Genomic DNA, 18,441 nt, shown 5'->3' on the forward strand with positions numbered 1-18,441 from the left:
GAATCTAGAATTAAGGATCACTGTTTAACAATAAGGGGTTGTCCACTTACTGCAGAGATGAGATGATTTTCTTTTCTCTCTCAGAGGATCATACATCTTTGGAATTCTTTTTCTCAAAGGGCAGTGAAAGCAGAGCCTTTGAATATTTTTTAAAACAGAGGCAGATAGGTTGTTGATAAGCAGGGAGTGAAGGGTTACCATGGGTAGTTAATGTTACATTCAGGTCAGGTATGATCTCATTGAATGGTGGAGCAGGCTTGAGAGGGCAAATGCTCTTAATTCATTCTGTATGTATCAACTGGGAGTATGAGAGCTATACAAGGTAGCTAATAATTTGGCACTGAGATGCAAAACAAACTTTTCCTGTATTTAAAACAAAAACAGAAATGCTGGAAGAACTCAACTGGTCAAACAGCATCTGTGGAAAGAGAACCCAATTAACATTTCAGGTCTAATGAAGGGTCTTTGACCTGAAAATTTCATTGGCGTCTGTTTCCTTGACTGGCTGAGTTCTTCTGGCATTTTCTGTTTTTGTTTCAGATTTCAGCATCTCCAGTTTTATTTGCTTTCCATTCCTATATTTACATTGCTTGTTTCATCGGGATTATAAAGTTAATCATACGGCCTGCTCAGCCATTCAGTACAATCATGGGAAATCTTGTATCTCATCACCTTATCTGTGGTCTCTCCCTATATCCTTAAATGCACATGGTGTCTAGAAATCTACCGCTGTACATATTTAATGGACTTGGCATCCATCACCTTCTGCAGCAGAGTGTTTTTCAAGTTCACCACCCTCTGGGTGAAGAAACTCCTCATCTCATTCCAAAACGTTTTACCCAAATACCTTGAGATGATGACCCTTTTAATCCAAACCCTAAGCCAGGAGTAAAATCTTACCCTCATCTAGCCTGTCAAACCCTGTTAGAATGTTGTAGACTTCAATAAAATAGCCTCTTATTTTTCTGGAATACAGGCCTAGTTGACTCAATCTCTCCTCCAAGGACAGTCTGGCCAATTCAGGCATCAGTCTGGTGAACCCTTATTGCACTCCCTTCAAGACAAGTTTATTCTTTCTTGGTTAAGGAGGCCAAAATTGCACATAACACTTCAGGAATGGTCTCACCACATCCTTCTGTGATGGTAGTAAATGTAGCAAAGGTGTACCAATGTTACCTGGTACACTTAGGTTTGTTAGATAACGACTTCACGCTGATCTAAAGCGGACGGTTATATGATGTCACTGAAGAGTTTGCTGTATTGTGGGTGGTTGTCTGTCGCTAATGCGTTTCTCAGGCGCTGCCAGAACAGGGGCTGGGCGTGGAGGTTACAGGGCCAGTTCAGAACAGAGTCCCGGTACAGTCTCTTTCTCAGCCTGACATATTTGGAGCATTGCAAGACCTTCTCCAGGAAAACCAAGATGATCACATCGACCTTCTCGTCCAGCAGCCGCTGATGAGCCATGTAGAAAGCATTTCTAAAGCTCCCAGACCTCACGTAGCAGTCGGTGAGGACAAAAATGGTCTTCTTGCTCTGGTGGATGCTCAGGGACAGATTGTCCATGACAGGTTTACCCGGCACCCAGTCCCGTTCCTCCAAGCAGAGAGTGAATCGCCGTTGCCCCCGATCTTCCAAATTGGGTATCAACTCATTGAGGATCCAGTCCGCCACCGCCTTGTCATGGGTGTCATAAGCAACGAACGCCCCGTAGACTGTCTTGTCATTGGGAATGGGGCGGTAGCCTTTGAACTTGGCCAAGCAGAAGTGGTAGCTGTACCAAACGTCCCAGCCGAACAGGTGGCCGGCGATGGAGGTCACAAGCAGCAAGAGGGTGGTCACGGCGGAGAAAGAGTAGAGGGAAATGCTAAGGTAGTCCAACTCGCAGGAGTGCAAGTCGACTGTTACCACGCTGTGGCTGCGATGGGCTTTAGGCGAGGCGCAGGTGACGTCGGTGGCCAGGCGGGGGATGTAGACCGTGGTGCGGTTGATCCACCAGACAAACCATGCGGCGTCGCAGGTACAGAGGAACTGGTTACCGTCCAGCCGCAGCTCCCGGAGGTGTCTGACCGCGCTGTCCGGGAAACTGGACGCCTGGAAGGTCCTCAGTTTATTGTAGCTCAGGTCCAGGTACTGCAGGGAAGTGGCGCCCTGGAGGAAGTCCTTGGTCAGCTTGGAGATCTGATTGCGGGTGAGGTTGAAGACTCGCAGGGTCCGGGTGCAGTTGGACAGCACACGGGGCACGGTGCTCAGCAGGTTGTTCCCGAGGTCCAGGACCTCCAACCGGCTCAGCAGGTAAAGCCTACCCCAGTTGAAGCTCCGGAGCTCGTTATCACTCAACACCAGCTCCTTCAGGACGGGGGGCAGGCGACTGAAGACTCCAGGAGGGATGAATTTCAGTCTGTTGCCCGAGAGATCGAGGCGGCTCAGATTGGAGAGGTTCTCAAAGAACCCAATGTACATGTTATTACCGTCGCTCCACATGTAGTCCAACTGGTTGGATCGGAACTCCAGCACACTCAGAGATTTGCTGTTCAGCTGAGCGTCGGCCGACGAGTAGATGTCATTCTCGTTCATGATGAGTTTGGAGAGATTCCCCAGGCTGTGGATGAAGTTCAAACTGTGGGTCAAGCCTTCCATTTGGAAGTAGTGGTTGTTGTTGCTGAGATCCAACACTTGCAGTTCCCGCAGCTCCTGGAAGGCGGACTCGTAGAGGAGGTCGATGCGGTTGTTGGAGAGGTCCAGGTACCGCAGGTGAGGGAGGGAGCGGAACTCGGAACCGTTGAGTGCTTGGCTGACAGCATTGCCCGAAAGGTTCAGGCATCGAACAAAAGACAGGTTCTCGAACTGCGTCGGGCTGATGTAGAAGATGTTGTTCCTACTCAAGTCCAAGGTGGAAAGGTGGCGGTTGCATTCGCTTTGGGTGACCGGCGACAGGTGGTAATACTCTCTGTTCTTGGACTTGCAACTCCGGCCGTACTCGTCGTAGCGAAAGTAACGCAGCTGGTCCGGAGATCCGTAAAACAGTCCAAGGTCCTGCTGCGAGCGGCCGTTCGGCCCGCAAGAGCCGCCCTCCGACTTGGTGGAGGAGGGCGAGATCTTATTCTCCGAGAGGTTGATGACCTGCAAGGTGCGGAGCTGGCTGAAGAGCTGGAGGTCGGCTACCTTGATGAAGTTGGTGCCTAGATCCAAGAGCTTGAGTTTGTCGAGTCCCTGCAGGGGCTTGAGGTTCTCGCTCTTCAGATCCCTGAACACGTAGCCGCGGAGCTTCAGGCTCTGCAGGGACTGAAGGTGTGAGAAGGTGAAGGACAAGTTTAGATACTTGGGGTACACCTTCAGTTGGTAGTTGAAGGACAGGTCTATCTCCTCCAGGTTGCTGAGGTAACTCAAGAATGAGGCCGTGGATATTTCCTTCACCAGGAAATTCTGAGAGAGGTCCAACATTTTCAGGTTAGTGGTGTATTTGAACCAAGATCTGTTCACGGAGGTCAGCGAGTTACTGTGGAGCCTCAGGATCCTAAGCTTTTGCAGTGTATCGAAAGCATTGGCAGGGATTTCTATATGTCCCGGGGAAGGGCAGGGCTGGCAAGGGAACGGGGCGTTGTAACAACGGGGGCAGTTCCCACTCAAGTCCAGGATTTCCAATTCGACCAAGTCGGCGAAATCCTGCTCGTCGATCTGCCGGATCATGTTGTTGTACAGCAAAAGCTGCCGTAAGCTCTGGGGCAGTCGTCGGGGGACGTGGGTCAGATTGTTGTCCTTGAGCGACAGGACGGCGAGGCGTTTCAGATTGTAGAAAGTGTCCGGTTCAATCCGGTAGGTAGTGTTACAAGGGTTGCGGTAGTAGCAGTTCTGGCCAAGGTAGATGCTCTCGAGGTTGGCCAGCTCCGAAAGGTTCGCCTTGCCCAGGGAGAAGATGCTGTTGGCCTCCAGGCTGAGTAAGGTGAGGGCAAGGGGCAGCCCTTGCGGTATTCCAGCCAGTTGGTTACCATCCAGGTACAACGACCTCAGTGCTGGCAACGAGGAGAACGCGCCTGTCATTACCTTCGGGGGCTTGGTGCACACTCGGTCCTTGGGTCCAAGCCTGACAGGCACGCAGTTACACCTGAGGTCGACCTCCGTCAGGCGGTGCAGCCCAGAGAAGGAGAAGGGGGACACCTCTGAGATGCGGTTGATAGTCAGCGTGATGTTGGTGGAGTTGGAGGGGAAGCCGGTCGGGACGTGGTCCAGCTGCCTCTCGCTACAGTCCACCAGGACCTCGGAGCCGTTCTGCATCACATCGCACGGAAGGCTTTTGGGAAACCACTGGGTCAAATTCGAAAGCGGGGTCCACAGAAAGAAGACGTAAAGCAGCAGGAGGGACCTTCTGGTGACTGCGACCTGCAACAGAAAGAACAGGGTGACTGATGCAATGGTTTGTGCAGGGCCTGGGAGACCTTCCTTTAGAGCATGTCACCCCTCCTCACCTAGATCTACCTGTCACTTGCCAGCTCTTGCTCGTCCACCCCTTCCACTCATCTCCTTACACTGGCTATCTCCCCCTCTGTCTTTCAGTCCAGATGAAAGATCTCGACCCTAAACACCAACTGTCCACTTCCCTCCATAGATGCTGACTGACCCGTAGAGTTCCTCTAGCACCTTGTCTGGTGCTCCGGATTCCAGCATCTGCAGTCTGTTTTATCTACAGAAACAGTCCCTCGCAAAGCGTACATCCACACTCAGCTTACTCCCATTTTTTTTATATAATCAGCTCCCTCTGAATTCTACTGCCCAACCTCCTCCGTGTGACATGGCACAACCCTCCCCGCCATCGAGGACCTTTTCAAGAGGCGGTGCCTCGAGAAGGCGGCATCCGTCATGGAGGACCCTTACCACCCGGGACATTCCCTCTTCATGTTACTACCACAGGGGAGGAGGTACAGGAGCCTGAAGACCCACACTCAACATTTCAGGAACAGATTCTTCCCCTCCGTCATCCGATTTCTGAATGGTCCATGAACCCATGAACACCACCTCATCATTCCCTTTTTCACACTATTTATTTTTGTAATTTGTCGTAATTTTATATCTTTGCACTGTACTGCTGATATAAAACAACAAATTTCACATCATCTAAGTCACTGATAATGAATCTGATTCTAATTCTGAAAGAAGCCATTCAGCCCATTGAGTCTATGCCAGTTCTCAGAGCAACTTTGCTAATCCCATTCCCTCCACTAATTTCACTATAACCTACTCTCTCTCAACTGCCCATCAAATACCCTCTCAGTTCTCCTGCCTCCCATCTACACAAGGGGCAGTTTACACCGGCCAATTAACCTACCAGCCTGCATGTCTTTGAACGTGGGAGGGGACCCGCGCAATCGCGGGGAGAACGTGCGAACTCAGCGCAGACAGCACGAAAGGTCAAGATTGATCCTGGGTTGCTGGAGCTCGACTGCAGCAGTACTAACTGCGGCACCACTTTGTCACTCAGCCCATGGTGGGACGTGGGATGAAACCAGAGCACCCAGAGGAAACCCACGTGGACACAGGGAGAACGCACAAACTCCATACGGATAGAACTGGAGGTCAGGATTGAACCCAGGTTGCTGGCACTGTGAGGCAGCAGCTCTAGCAGATGCATTACTCTAATTTGTCTTAGAATGGTGTGTTACTTTAAGTCAAGTAAATAAGTCACAGAATTTGCTGCAGCATTGGGCAGGTGTCGCTGGCATTTATTGCCTTTCCCTGATAGGGTGAGAGCTGGGCCACTTTGTGGGCAAGTTGAGAGTTAACCTGTGGAGTGAAACACAGACCAGACAGGGAGGAAGGCTGGTTTCCTTCCCCAAAGGAAATTCACGAACCAGACGATATGATAACCTGATAGATCTAAGGCTGTCATTACCAATACTGGCTCTTAATTCCTGATTTTTAATTATTTAGTTGAATTTTATTTTCTCAGCTGCTGTGGGAGGACTAGTAAGACTGTACAAAGAATGGCAGGACCCAGGGAAGTACTGAGAAGTTGAAGTTCAAGTTTATTGTCATAGGCATACATACACAGGGTATAAAATGTCATCGAAATTCGCCTTTTGCAGCAGCAGCACAGTACAGAAATGACAAACATAAGTTAACATAAACAAATTAACATGAATTATACATAATTTACACAGAGCTGAAATGCTATAACCTAGGCAACATCCTGGTGAATCTCCTCTGCACCCTCTCCATTGCAAGCACATCCTTCCTAGAGTGTGGTGACCAGAATTGCACACAATATTCCAGCTGTGGCCTAATCAATATTCTATATAGTTATGCCATAACTACAGGCTGAGTGCTGGAAAAGGTCCACATGGGCTGACACAGACATAGTGGGCCAAAGGGCCTGTTTCCATGGTGGATGATTATTTGACTGTGACTCCATCATGGTACTTGAATTGAGGCATTGAGACCATAATTTCAATAAGGGTTTGCACAAGTTGGAGTGTGGACTGGGGTGGGGGAGGGTTAGTGGGTTCATGAGGGGGGTGGGAGGAAGGGGAGGGAAATGTCTTCCCCTCAAAAAAAATCCTGGTATGTAAAATATGAAGTCATGGATGTGTGCACATTACTAATCCCATTACTAAGGACAGATGTGACTGCAAATTGAAAGTGATATCTGCTGGCAGACAAAATAAGGACAGAATGATAGAAAACTGGAGGTAAAGAGGAGAAGCAGGAACAGTGCAAGTAATGTTTGAATTTGACATAATCAGTGGAGAAGACTGTTGACATATTATATGGGCCCCTTGGAAGTTATGCAGAACCTTTATAAAAAAACTCATTAAGTCTCAGCCTGTTCAGATCCACAGCCATACTGTGGGAAGGACATCAGGGAACTGGAGAGGTATATGAGAGATTTATGAGAACAGTGGCAAGGATAAGATTTTCAGTGAAGGAAAGGCACAGTTTACATTCTTCAATGAGAGAAGGGTTGGGAGGAGGTTTGGTGGGAGTGCTTAGGATCAGGATTATTTTTGACAGAATGGATAAAAAGAAACTGTGTCCACTGGCAGAATGGTTGTTGAGGGGAGAACAGAATTAAGGTGTTTTGCAATAGTACCAGAGGCAATGTAAGGAAAAATAAAAAACAGAAAATCCAACCATTTAGAGACAAAAGAGACTGCAGACGCTGAAATGATCTTTTTTCAATGAAAAGAAAAACTGCAGATGCCAGATATCAGAAATAAAAACAGAAAAAACTGGAAACATTTCTGTTTTTATTTCAGATTCTGACTCAGCAGGTCAAGCAGCAGCTGTGGAAAGAGAATGTTAGACAAACGATCTCGGACCTAAACGTTAACTCAGATGTCCAGTGTCTGCATTTCTTTAGTTCTCAGAGGGGAAAAGTATCTTTCCACGGCAAGTTATTGCGATCCAGAATGCACCAGACTAGATGAAAGGCTGGAGGTAACAGATGCGATAGTAACATTCAGAAGAGAACGGGATAAGCACTTTTAAAGTGTTAGTAGGAAGGAGAAGGGCTGCAAAAGAGAAAGTGTAAAGCATTAATTGCAGAGCACCACCCAAGAGCCAGTGCAGGCTCAAAAAGCCAATGAGCCCCCCTCTCTCTCTGTAGCATGATTTTATCATTGTTTGTAATCTTAAAGACTTTGAACTCCATTACTTTTTTTAACCTTATGAAAAAAATGTGCCTTAAAACCATAATTGTATATTTATTTCACATGTTGATATACCTCTTTGTTGACCGGGGCAAGCCCGCTTACATTACCAATATTTCAAGATAAGTGGTTCAATAGATAACATTCACTAGAATCAGGAAAGAACATTCATCCATTCTATGACTGGCTTTCAAAAGCATTTCCTTCTGGTGGTACAGAAGCATAGGTGTGAAGTGCCTCAATCTGGTTCCTTGTGGCTAGAATCCTACTGTGTAAAACTGTTCACTAAGATAATAGAAAGAATGGATGGTGCGAAAAATGGGAAGATCCTATACCAGTGCTGCAAGATTGATTGGATGCTGACTCTTAATTGTGGAAATGGTTTGTTTCCAGTGCCAACATGCCCCAACTTGGTAAGCATTAAATTCAGCAAAAAAAATAGGAAGCCCCACTTCCATCAATGAATTTAATACTCTCTGTTTCAGAACCTTTTATTTGCAGTAAATATATCCAAAGTAATTAAATAGTAAGCAGGCCCACGCACAATAAAACTCCGATCTGGGGCTCATACTTAATTTTGCCTAGGTTGCATATGTTCTACTAACTTGGAACTAGATTGAGACATGCTCAACATTATTATTCTTTAGAGAAGTCTGAAGAACTTTGACGCCTTTCAAAATGGACTGGAATATTTTTGATATAAGAACAGAACTTGCACAATGAATGAAGAAAATTTTGGATTCAGAATTCATCTCATGATAAACATATAATTCTCATTTGGAATCAAGTGTCCAGCATCAGAGAGCATTGTTACCCTTAATGTCAATGTCGAGTAAATTAATCAATGATTACACAAAAACATACATTTACTCATATTTAATCTGCCTTATTTTGTATCTTCTTTGGACTGCCTATCTTTGGCTGTCAAGTACTTTTATTCTATAACATATATTGTTATCAGATGGTTATACATAAGGTGATTGTAACAGTTCTGGGTTTGCAGATAGCTTCCTTAAGTCATATGTATTGGAGGTAGAATGAATTGGCGATCTGATTTTAATCAGAAGTTACTTGAAACAAATGTTTTCCTTTTTCTGCATAGAGGGAACAACACTATGCTACTGTTTGATAGATTTCCTTATAACACCAAAGGTTCTGTGGAACTTTGGGCAATTGACCATTTTTCCTGTGTTGATTGAGACAACATGTGTCAGATAGGTGGGCAGTTGTGGCCCCAGTAGACCAACTTCACCCGTCTCCCATACATACACATTTTCCAGCAGAAATCACCAACAGCGCTCAGCAGTGAGAACTGTGGCTGATTTCCTCCTCCTCAGACTGGTTACGTAGAGGTTAGTAAACTCAAGTCAGCTCAGGGCAGATCACGAATGAAATCTGCTTATTTCGACCCCATTCTTAACAGTACCCATTCACAATAATACACTGCTCTGTGCTGAAGAGCTAATCATTCTTTAAGATCCCCATCTTCTGTAATTTTTTCAGCAATTAATAACTTACATCAGTGTATAAGAAGCAATAGATTCTGCTAAGATGTAAGCCACTTTCTACGCCAAAGAACCATATGACACAAACAAGGTTACTGCTAAAATGCTGCTTTTAACATTCTTGAAATCATGGTACAAGTATCACCCTAGATCTTAATATATCTAAAAATTATAAAACAAAATAGATTATATTCAAACTTCCAAAGAATAACACATGGTAAAAAAGTGGAAGTGATACAGCACATACCATTTTTTTCTGTTGCTCAGACTTGCCACAGCTGTTTCAGTAGGTTTCCATCTTCTTTTAAACTAAACTGATAGAATATTCTTTGTATAATGATGGTGACTTCAGCAATACCCAGTCCTATTGGCAAATAAAGATGTTTGCACTGTATATCACTGTAGATCTAGGAGCAGTTACACCTCAAGGGTAATGCTGAAAAAAGTTTCACTTGAACGAGAAGTACGAAAGTGAAACTCAGCGATTGGTTCCGCCTCTCCAAAGATAGAATGAGAAAACCTCATGCATTTTTAATAAACTGTAGCCGTGATTGTTTATAACTTTTATTTTATTTTATTTTATGCATTTTACATACCTGTCAACAATCGTCATTGCTGTTTTTTGTTTGAACCCAATCAAGGAATGGATTGGAAAAATGCCAAACTGTATTGCTGGTAATAACCTGATGCTTAACACTATCTTAATACTAAAGAAGTTAAACTATATCAATTTTTGCACAAACGAAGAATGTTGAAAATTAATATTCTGCACATAACATATCAGACAACCTGGAGAATCAAAGGTGAAAGGATCCGGCAAATTCAAAGAAAAGTTAGATAAATATTCTGCAGTGTAAATAATTGAGGGGTAAGAAATAGTGTGGTCTTGTTCAGATTTTGGAACCAATAAGATTATCAGAAAAAATAGAACATTACAGCACAGTAAATGCCCTTTGGCCCGCTATGTTGTGCTGACATTTTATCCTGCTCTAAGATCTATCTAACCCGTTCCTTCCCACGTAGCCCCCCATTTCTTTATTATTCATGTGTCTATCTGAGAGTCTCTTAAATGTCCCTAATGTATCTGCCCCCACAACCTCTGCTGGCAGTGCGTTCCACGCACCCACCACTCTGTGTAAAAAACTTACCTCTGACATCACCCTTATATCTTCCTCCAATCACCTTAAAATTGTGTCCCCTTGTGTTAGCCATTGTCGCACTGGGAAGAAGTCTCTGACTGTCCATTCAATCTACCCTCTTATCGTCTTGTACACCTCTATCAAGTCACGTCTCATCCTCCTTCTCTCCAAAGAGAGAAGCCCCAGATCACTCAACCTATCTTCATAAGACATGCTCTCAAATTCAGGCAATACCCTGGTAAATCTCCTCTGCACCATCTCTAAAGCTTCCATATCCTTCCTATAATGAGGCAACCAGAACTGAACACAATACTCCAAGTGTGGTCTAACCAGAGTTCTATAGAGCTGCAACATCACCTCGTGGCTCTTGAACCCAATCCCCCGACTAATGAAGGCCAACACACCATACGCCTTCTTAACAACCATATTGACCTGCACAGCAACCTTGAGGGATCTATGAATGTGGACCCCAAGATCCCTCTGCTCCTCTGCTCTGCTAAGAGTCCTGCCATTAACCTTGTATGCTGCCTTCAAATTTGACCTCCCAAACTGTATCACTTCACACTTATCTGGGTTGAACTCCATCTGCCACTTCTCAGCCCAGCTCTGCATTCTATCAATATCCTGTTGTAATCTACAGCAACCCACTACACTATCCACAACACCACCACCCTTTGTATCATGAGCAAACTTACTAACCCACCCTTCCACATCCTCATCCAAGTCATTTTTAAAAATCACAAAGAACAGGGGTCCCAGAACAGGTCCCTGCGGAACACCACTGGTCACCGACCTCCAGGCAGAATACGCTCCATCTACCACCACCCTCTGTCTTCTGTGGGCGAGCCAATTCTGAATCCACACAGCCAAGTTTCCCTGGATCCCATGCCTCCTGACTTACTGAATAAGCCTCCCATGAGAAACCTTATCAAATGCCTTACTAAGATCCACGTACACCACATCCACTGTCTACCTTCATCAATGTGCCTTGTCACATCCTCAAATAATTCAGTCAGGCTCGTGAGGCACGACCTGTCCCTCACAAAGCCATGCTGACTGTCCCTAATCAGCTTATGCTTCTCCAAATGCCCATAAATCCTGTCTCTAAGAATCTTCTCCAGTAATTTGCCCACCACTGAAGTAAGACTCACTGGTCTGTAATTCCCAGGGTTATCCCTACTCCCTTTCTTAAACAAAGGAACAACATTTGCCACCCTCCAATCATCTGGCACTACTCCTGTTGCCAGTGAGGATGCAAAGATCATCGCCAAAGGCACAACAATCTCTTCCCTCGCTTCCCGTAATAACCTTGGATATATATCCCATCCGGCCCTGGTGACTTATCTATCCTAATGTTTTTCAGAAGTTCCAGCACGTCCTCTTTCCTCACGTCGACATGCCCTAGCGTATCAGCCTGTCATACTACATGTTGGGTAAGTATATAACAGAGAAAAAGAAACATGTATTGAATGGAGAAAATGAAGTAGTGTTGGAAGAGATATAGCATAAACCAAACATAAAGAACACACTGTTGACCCACCAACACTAAATAATTTGGAAATTGTAAACTTGTTAAAGGATGGTTTCTGTTAAAGAAAGTTGTACTTAAGATCTTGCTTAAGTTTTTTTAAAAATAAGAATGGAAAATGCTTGAGATGCTCAGCATGTCAGATAGTTCTAGTGGAGAAAAATTGAGCAAGTGTTTCATGTTGATGTCCTTTCATGAGAATTAGACCATGGTGAAATGTGATTGACCTAAAATGTAAATTTTGTTCATTTCTCCACAGATGCTGCCTGACCTCATTTTTCTCATTATTTATCCATAAGAAAATATTGGTAAAGGCTTGTTATAGGGTCAGACAGATACTTACCTCAGGTCAAAGGATAGTCACAAATAGATTGGATAAAGAAGTTAACAGCACAGCATCCCAGAGATGGTCTTGGGATACTTGCTATTTTAATACTGGAAAAGAAAAAAAATTCTGGTGGCTTTGGTCATGGTTAAATTGGCATGTGTTTTGATGGTTAGCTACTATGTTCCATTGTGTCAAAATGGAAAATTGTACATTTAGTTTACCAAAAGTCTTTTTGCATGAAATTATATATCCGATGTCGAAAGAGGCCATCCAGTACATCCTGTCTACGTTGCCTCTCAAAGCAATTTATCAATCCCATTCTCCCAGCTTTTTCTCCCACAAATACTCACCAACCCCTCTGCTTCTGCTGCCTCCCCCCTCCACCAGGGGTAATTTACGGTGGCTAATTAACCCATCAATACATCTTTGGGACGTTGGAGTAAACATGGAGGGATATTGGACTACCCACAGGAAATTCACACAGTGACAGGTGGAACAAGCAAATTCCACACAGACAGCACCAGAGGTCAGGATTGAACTTGGGTCTCTACTAACTGTGCCACTCTGCTGCTCCTACCACACAGCGAATACGTAAGACAGAAGCAGGTCATATAAGCTAGTTCGTCCATTTGAGGATTGTTGTTGTTGGCAGAATTCCAGATGGTGAAGAGGAGGCATACAGGAGTGAGATAGATTGGCTGGTTGAGTGGTGTCACAACAACAACCTCGCACTTAATGTCAGCAAGACCAAGGAATTGATTGTGGACTTCAGGAAGGGGAAGTCAGGAGAACACACACCAGTCCTCATTGAGGGGTCAGCGGTGGAAAGGATTAGCAGCTTCAAGTTCCTGGGCATCAACATCTCACAGGATCTGTCTTGAGCCTAACACATTGATGCGATCACAAAGAAGGCATGCCAGTGACTCTACTTCATTATGAGTTTGAGGAGATTTGCTATGTCACCAAAGACTCTTGCAAATTTCTACAGATGTATGGTGGAGAGCATTTGTCTAGCATTCTGATTGTACAGGTCAATTCATTACACAGTGCAGTTACATTGAGTTAGTACAGAGTGCATTGAGGTGGTACAGGTAAAAGCAATAACAATACAGAGTAAAATGTTACAGCTACAGAGAAAGTGCAGTGCAGGTAGACAATAAGGTGCAAGGTCACAAGGTAGATCATGAGATCAGAGTCCATCTCCTTGTATAAGGGAACCATTCAATAGTCTTATCACAGTGGGATAGAAGCTGTCCTTAAACCTGGCGGTACGTGCCCTCAGGTTCCTGTATCTTCTACCTGATGGAAGAGGAGAGAAGGGAGGATGACCCAGGTGGGTGGGGTCTTTGATTATGCCGGCTGCTTCGCCAAGGCAGCGAGAGGTAAAGACAGAGTCCAGGGAGGGGAGGCTGGTGTCCGTGATGCGCTGGGCTGTGTCCACAACTCTCTGCAGTTTCTTGCAGTCCTGTGCAGAGCAGTTGCTATACCAAGTCGTGATGCACCCAGATAGGATGCTTTCTATGGTGCATCAATAAAAGTTGGTGAATGTCAAAGGGGACATACTGAATTTCTTTAGCCTCCTGAGGAAGTAGAGGCACTGGTGAGCTTTCTTGGCTGTGGCATCTATGTGATTTGACCAGGACAGGCTTTTGGTGATGTTCACTCCCAGGAACTTGAAGCTCTAAAGCCTCTCGACCTCAGCACCATTGATGTAGACAGGTGCATGTACACCGCCCCCTTTCCTGAAGTCAATGACCAGCTCGTTTGTTTTGTTGACATTGAGGGAAAGGTTGTTGTCATGAGGGAAAGGTTGTTGCACTATTTATTTTGGTAACCTATAGTAATTTTTTATGTCTTTGTCTTGCACTGTACTGCTGCCGCATAAACAACAAATTTCACGACATATGTCAGTGATAATAAACCTGATTCTGATTCTACTTTTGATCAACATATACTAGTATTTCAGCATTATGTACTCTCCTCATTTCTCTGTAGATACATCTTTGCTGGTTATCTCAAGTACACCATGTAGTAGCTAGTTCCACATTCTAACCACCATCTGAATAAGACGTTTCTTCTGAATTTCTTGTTGAACTTACTTCTTTTCCTTTTTTCTGTTTTTTTAAAGTTTGTTTTGTACCTTTAGCAAATTGCAATATGTTAATTAGAGATCTAGTAACAGACCCTTGCTACATATAGGACTTCTATATTTCCAATGAAGGAGCACTGGTGTTGGCTGCTAGGTTATTAAATGTGTTTACATTCAACATATTTGGATTGGTGAAATGAAAACAGAAAATGCTCTAAATACTCAGCATGTGTGGAGAGAGAAATGGTTCCTGTGTCAGACTTTGGGTTTGTTTTCCTTGGAGTGGAGGAGGCTGAGGTGGGGGAGGGCGGGAATCTGACAAGAGGTACATAAAATTATGAGAGACATAGACAGAGTGGACAGTGAAAAACTTCCCACCCACCCCCCCGGGACCCCCCCGTACTGAGTTATCTAAAACTAGAAGTTATAGGTTTAAGGTGAGGAGCAAGAGGGTTAGAGAGGATTTGAGGAAAAAAATTTCACCCAGTGGATGGTTGCAATCTGAAATGCACTGCCTGCAAAGTGGTGGAGGCGGGTACTCCCCACAACATTTAAAAAGCATCTATATGAGCACTTGAATTGCCAAGGCATAGAAAGCTACAAACCAAGTTCTTAAATTGGGATTAGTATCAATGAGTATGATGGGCGGATGGACACGATGGGCTGAAGGGTCTGCTTCTGTGCTGCATGGCTCTCTGACTCTATGACTGTTGACCTTCTATCAGAACTGCAAACAGTTAAAGATAAAGAAAGTTTGCAGGTGCAAAGAAAGGGGGGAAGGGAGGAGAGAACAAAATGGAGGGTCTGCAGTCTGGTAGGATGCTGATGGGATTCAATGACAAAAAGGGCAAGGTGGCGTTAGTAGTGTAATGGAGGCATTGTAAATGCAGAATAATTATGTGTCGGATTCGACTGTTTTAAGTAGTTTTTTAACATGTATAGTGTTTAATACACCTCAAGTGGCTGCACAAGGAATGGCTGCTTCCTTGCTTATTGGTTCGTCCATCAGGTGAATACGTGTTTTCTCATTGGTTGGTTTTGCCACAGGTATCTAATAGGTTTTCTGATTGGACTATTGTCAGCTAAGGAGTACCTCTTATCTCAGGTATAAAAGGTGTTGTTTTTTGTTAATTACTGTCTTGCTCTCTCCCCCGCACCCAGCCCTAGCTCATTTTTAGTTCCTTTGTCTCGGCTCATCTCCAAGTAGTAAAGCTAGTGCCATGTGCTCTGTGACTGTTTCTTTGTTTTAAACTTTTCCAATAAAGCTTTGTGAAGCACCAAGTTGTTTTCAACTCATTCTTGGACTCCTGAAAGAACCTGCGGATTTGAAATTAACCGGATACAACGTATGAGAGTGATCACAGAAGTGGGGAGCGATTGCCTGAAATGTGAAATCAAAATGCCTGAGACTCTGATTATCTGAAACTGTTGAACCCAATGTTGAGATCAGAAGGCAGTAAAGTGCCTAGTCGGAAGTTGAGATACTGTTCCTTGAACTTCGTTGGAACATCATTATCTGACCTGTTGAATATTTTCAGGACTTTCTGCCTTCATGTTAGAGGCCCAACATCCACTGATTGTGAAACATCAAAGAAAACAACAGATGCTGGAAACCTGAAACAAAAATAGAACGTTTTGGAAACAGTCAGCAGGTCAAGCAGTGTCTGTGGAAAGAGAAACAGTTCACATCTGAGATCTGGGATGCTTAGAATTGAAGGTGCTTTCGGATACTTGGAAAGATATTTCAAGAAGTCTCCACAGATACTGAAGCATGTGTTTCATTATTGACTCTGAAGTTCTATTCCTTACCTATAACATACAATCATATACCACAGTTAGTTTAATAAATATCAGCAAGTATATATGATAAAGACAAATTGAGAAAGGCCAGTTAGTCCATCTGAAAAACAGTTAAACAAACACGTCCATCAATACTTCCATCTACCACTAGCCATGTAATCTCCTTGGAGAGATAAACGGCAGATTTACAAATATCTAGGTCAAGGAAGAGAACATTCTCTGCTGCTGGGTGTGTTTAAAAAGAACTTGGTGCAGATAGTCTTATCCATAAGGTATATTATCCAAAATGCTACCTACTTTATTCACGTAGCAACATCAGCCTCAGCCAACTCCATTCTTGATTTTGTTTTGCAAAGAATCTACATTCACCACACATTATCAACTTTTCCCAAAATTCAATAATCTCCTGGAAAAAGAAAAAAAATCTCCTTATCACCCAGTTCTATTTTTGGGTAAGTTGGGCATTTGCCTCCTCAATTTCCCAAATACATCCACTTGGAATGAACTGCTTACAGGGACGTGATCTGGTCCCTCTCCAGTTTACCTGGTTCAATCAAGGCTTCCTAAAGTCTCTTTTCCTGGAGTAAAGGATTTAACCATTATGATACCTAAAGAGTTTTAGCACCCAGAACCTTTTCCAGGGTCTTAATTGCTCCCAACATATTAAGAGAGAATGTAATTTATATGAGTCTAACCAAGGTCTTGCAAATCAACATTATATTGCTCTTCATTTTATATTGGAGCCATTTAATTAATCTTTCCAATACTCTGGTCCTTTCTCCCACATTTGCTGCTTCCATTGTTTGCTCTGATGACTATATCACATTAGTGCTTCCAAGATGCACCTGATTTTATTCAGTCTAGTACACCCCTCCATTGTGGTTAACATTGCCCTTGCCTGGGCCCCCTTCATTTCCTGTACTGCCATCAGCTCCTTCCTCCCTCACCAAACCCACACCAGGGTTCCCTTTAACTACATTTTCCGAACCACCAACTTCCACGTTCAATAGAACATCTTCCACCACTTCCATCACTGCCCGCACAATGACACAACCAATCACACCTTCTAGTTTCTGTGATTACCTCCATGGCCTCCTGGGCCAATCCCAATCACCCTAAACTGCCTGCTTCCTTGGCAACTTCCTGGGTAAATGCAGGAGATGCAACACCAGCCTTTTCACCTGCCGCTCCCCACTATTGAGGACCACGGACACTCCCCAGGTTGATCAACAATGTACATCCATTTTTATTCACTGTTTTGGGCGCTCATAATTAATGTGAACTTCTCTCTTCATAAGTATGTAGAGCCCCTGCTTAGTTTTCTTTCTGTGCTGGCGAACAACAACTATAATTTTACATGAGAGGTTTAAACCAGATAAGTGGGTTAGGTGTGGCAGGGTGTATTGCTACAATACCTTTTTCATTTTTGGGAATTGGTCTGTGAATCACTTTGTTTTCTGTAGTCTGTTCCTGATTACCACAGCCACACACCTGCTTATTCAAAATTATATATTCGATATTACCACTCTTTAAAGTGTTCTCCTAATTGCTGGCCCTGTTAGTGCCTCTCCATCAATGTGCATTGGGGCAAGGTTTGAGTCTGCACCCACTGGGAGGTTGAGCATCAAGCTGTCAATGACTTGCTCACTCATTGAGGGCCAGTGCCCTCTATAAGATCTTTAGGATTATCAAAGAGCTTGATGGATAAACATAATGAATATGTTTCCACTTGCAGGCAAAGCCTTAAATATGAGACAGTTGCAAATAATAGAATAGAATAGGAAATCAAGGGAAAACTTTTTTCCCTAGAGTGGCTTGAATTTGAACACTATTTTCATAAAGGGAAATTGCAGGGAAATTCTTATGATTTTGAACTACTTTAATCAAATCACCTTTTAATCTCTTCCTTAAGAAAAATCCCATCTTCTCCATTCTTCCATTGATATCCCTCTCTTCGTTCCAATTCCAATAAACCTTTTCAGCACTCACTCCAAGACTTTGGCACCTTTCCAGATGTGTGGTGACCAGTTATGAATGCAATACTCCAGCTGAGAGAGGCCAATCCAGTGTCTTATAAATGTTTACCAGAAACCTTACTTTTGGTTATTTATGCCTTCATTGATAAATCCAAGGAAAACATGACTTTTTTGAAGCCTTCACATTTTGTCCAGCTGTCTTCAAATATTTCTGTTCATACACCCAAGGTCTCTCTGATCCTCTTCCAGTATCATGTAGCTTATATTGTTAATTCTTCCTGCAAAGTTACAGCACCAGGTATTGTTCTGTATCAAATTTAATCTTGCACGAGTCTACTCATTTTATCAAAGAGTTTGATGGATAAACATAATGAATATGTTTCCACTTGCAAGCAAAGCCTTAAATATAAGACTCTATATTTCCAAGTTTTGTGAA

General features: G+C 43.8%; 1 protein-coding gene across 1 annotated transcript in view; it reads right to left on the reverse strand.

Annotated features, from left to right (window-relative positions):
- Positions 1-769: 769 nt before the first annotated feature.
- The window catches only part of LOC127569651 (toll-like receptor 7), a 34,004-nt gene continuing 16,332 nt past the window's right edge, over positions 770-18,441 (reverse strand). Inside the window, exon 2 of the mRNA XM_052014451.1 lies at positions 770-4,377. Within this exon, the coding sequence (XP_051870411.1) occupies positions 1,231-4,377 (3,147 nt within the window). The 3' untranslated portion in view covers positions 770-1,230. The remainder of the gene's footprint in view (positions 4,378-18,441) is intronic.

The sequence above is a fragment of the Pristis pectinata genome, chromosome 4 (genome assembly GCF_009764475.1).
Source record: "Pristis pectinata isolate sPriPec2 chromosome 4, sPriPec2.1.pri, whole genome shotgun sequence".
Lineage (NCBI taxonomy): Eukaryota > Metazoa > Chordata > Chondrichthyes > Rhinopristiformes > Pristidae > Pristis > Pristis pectinata.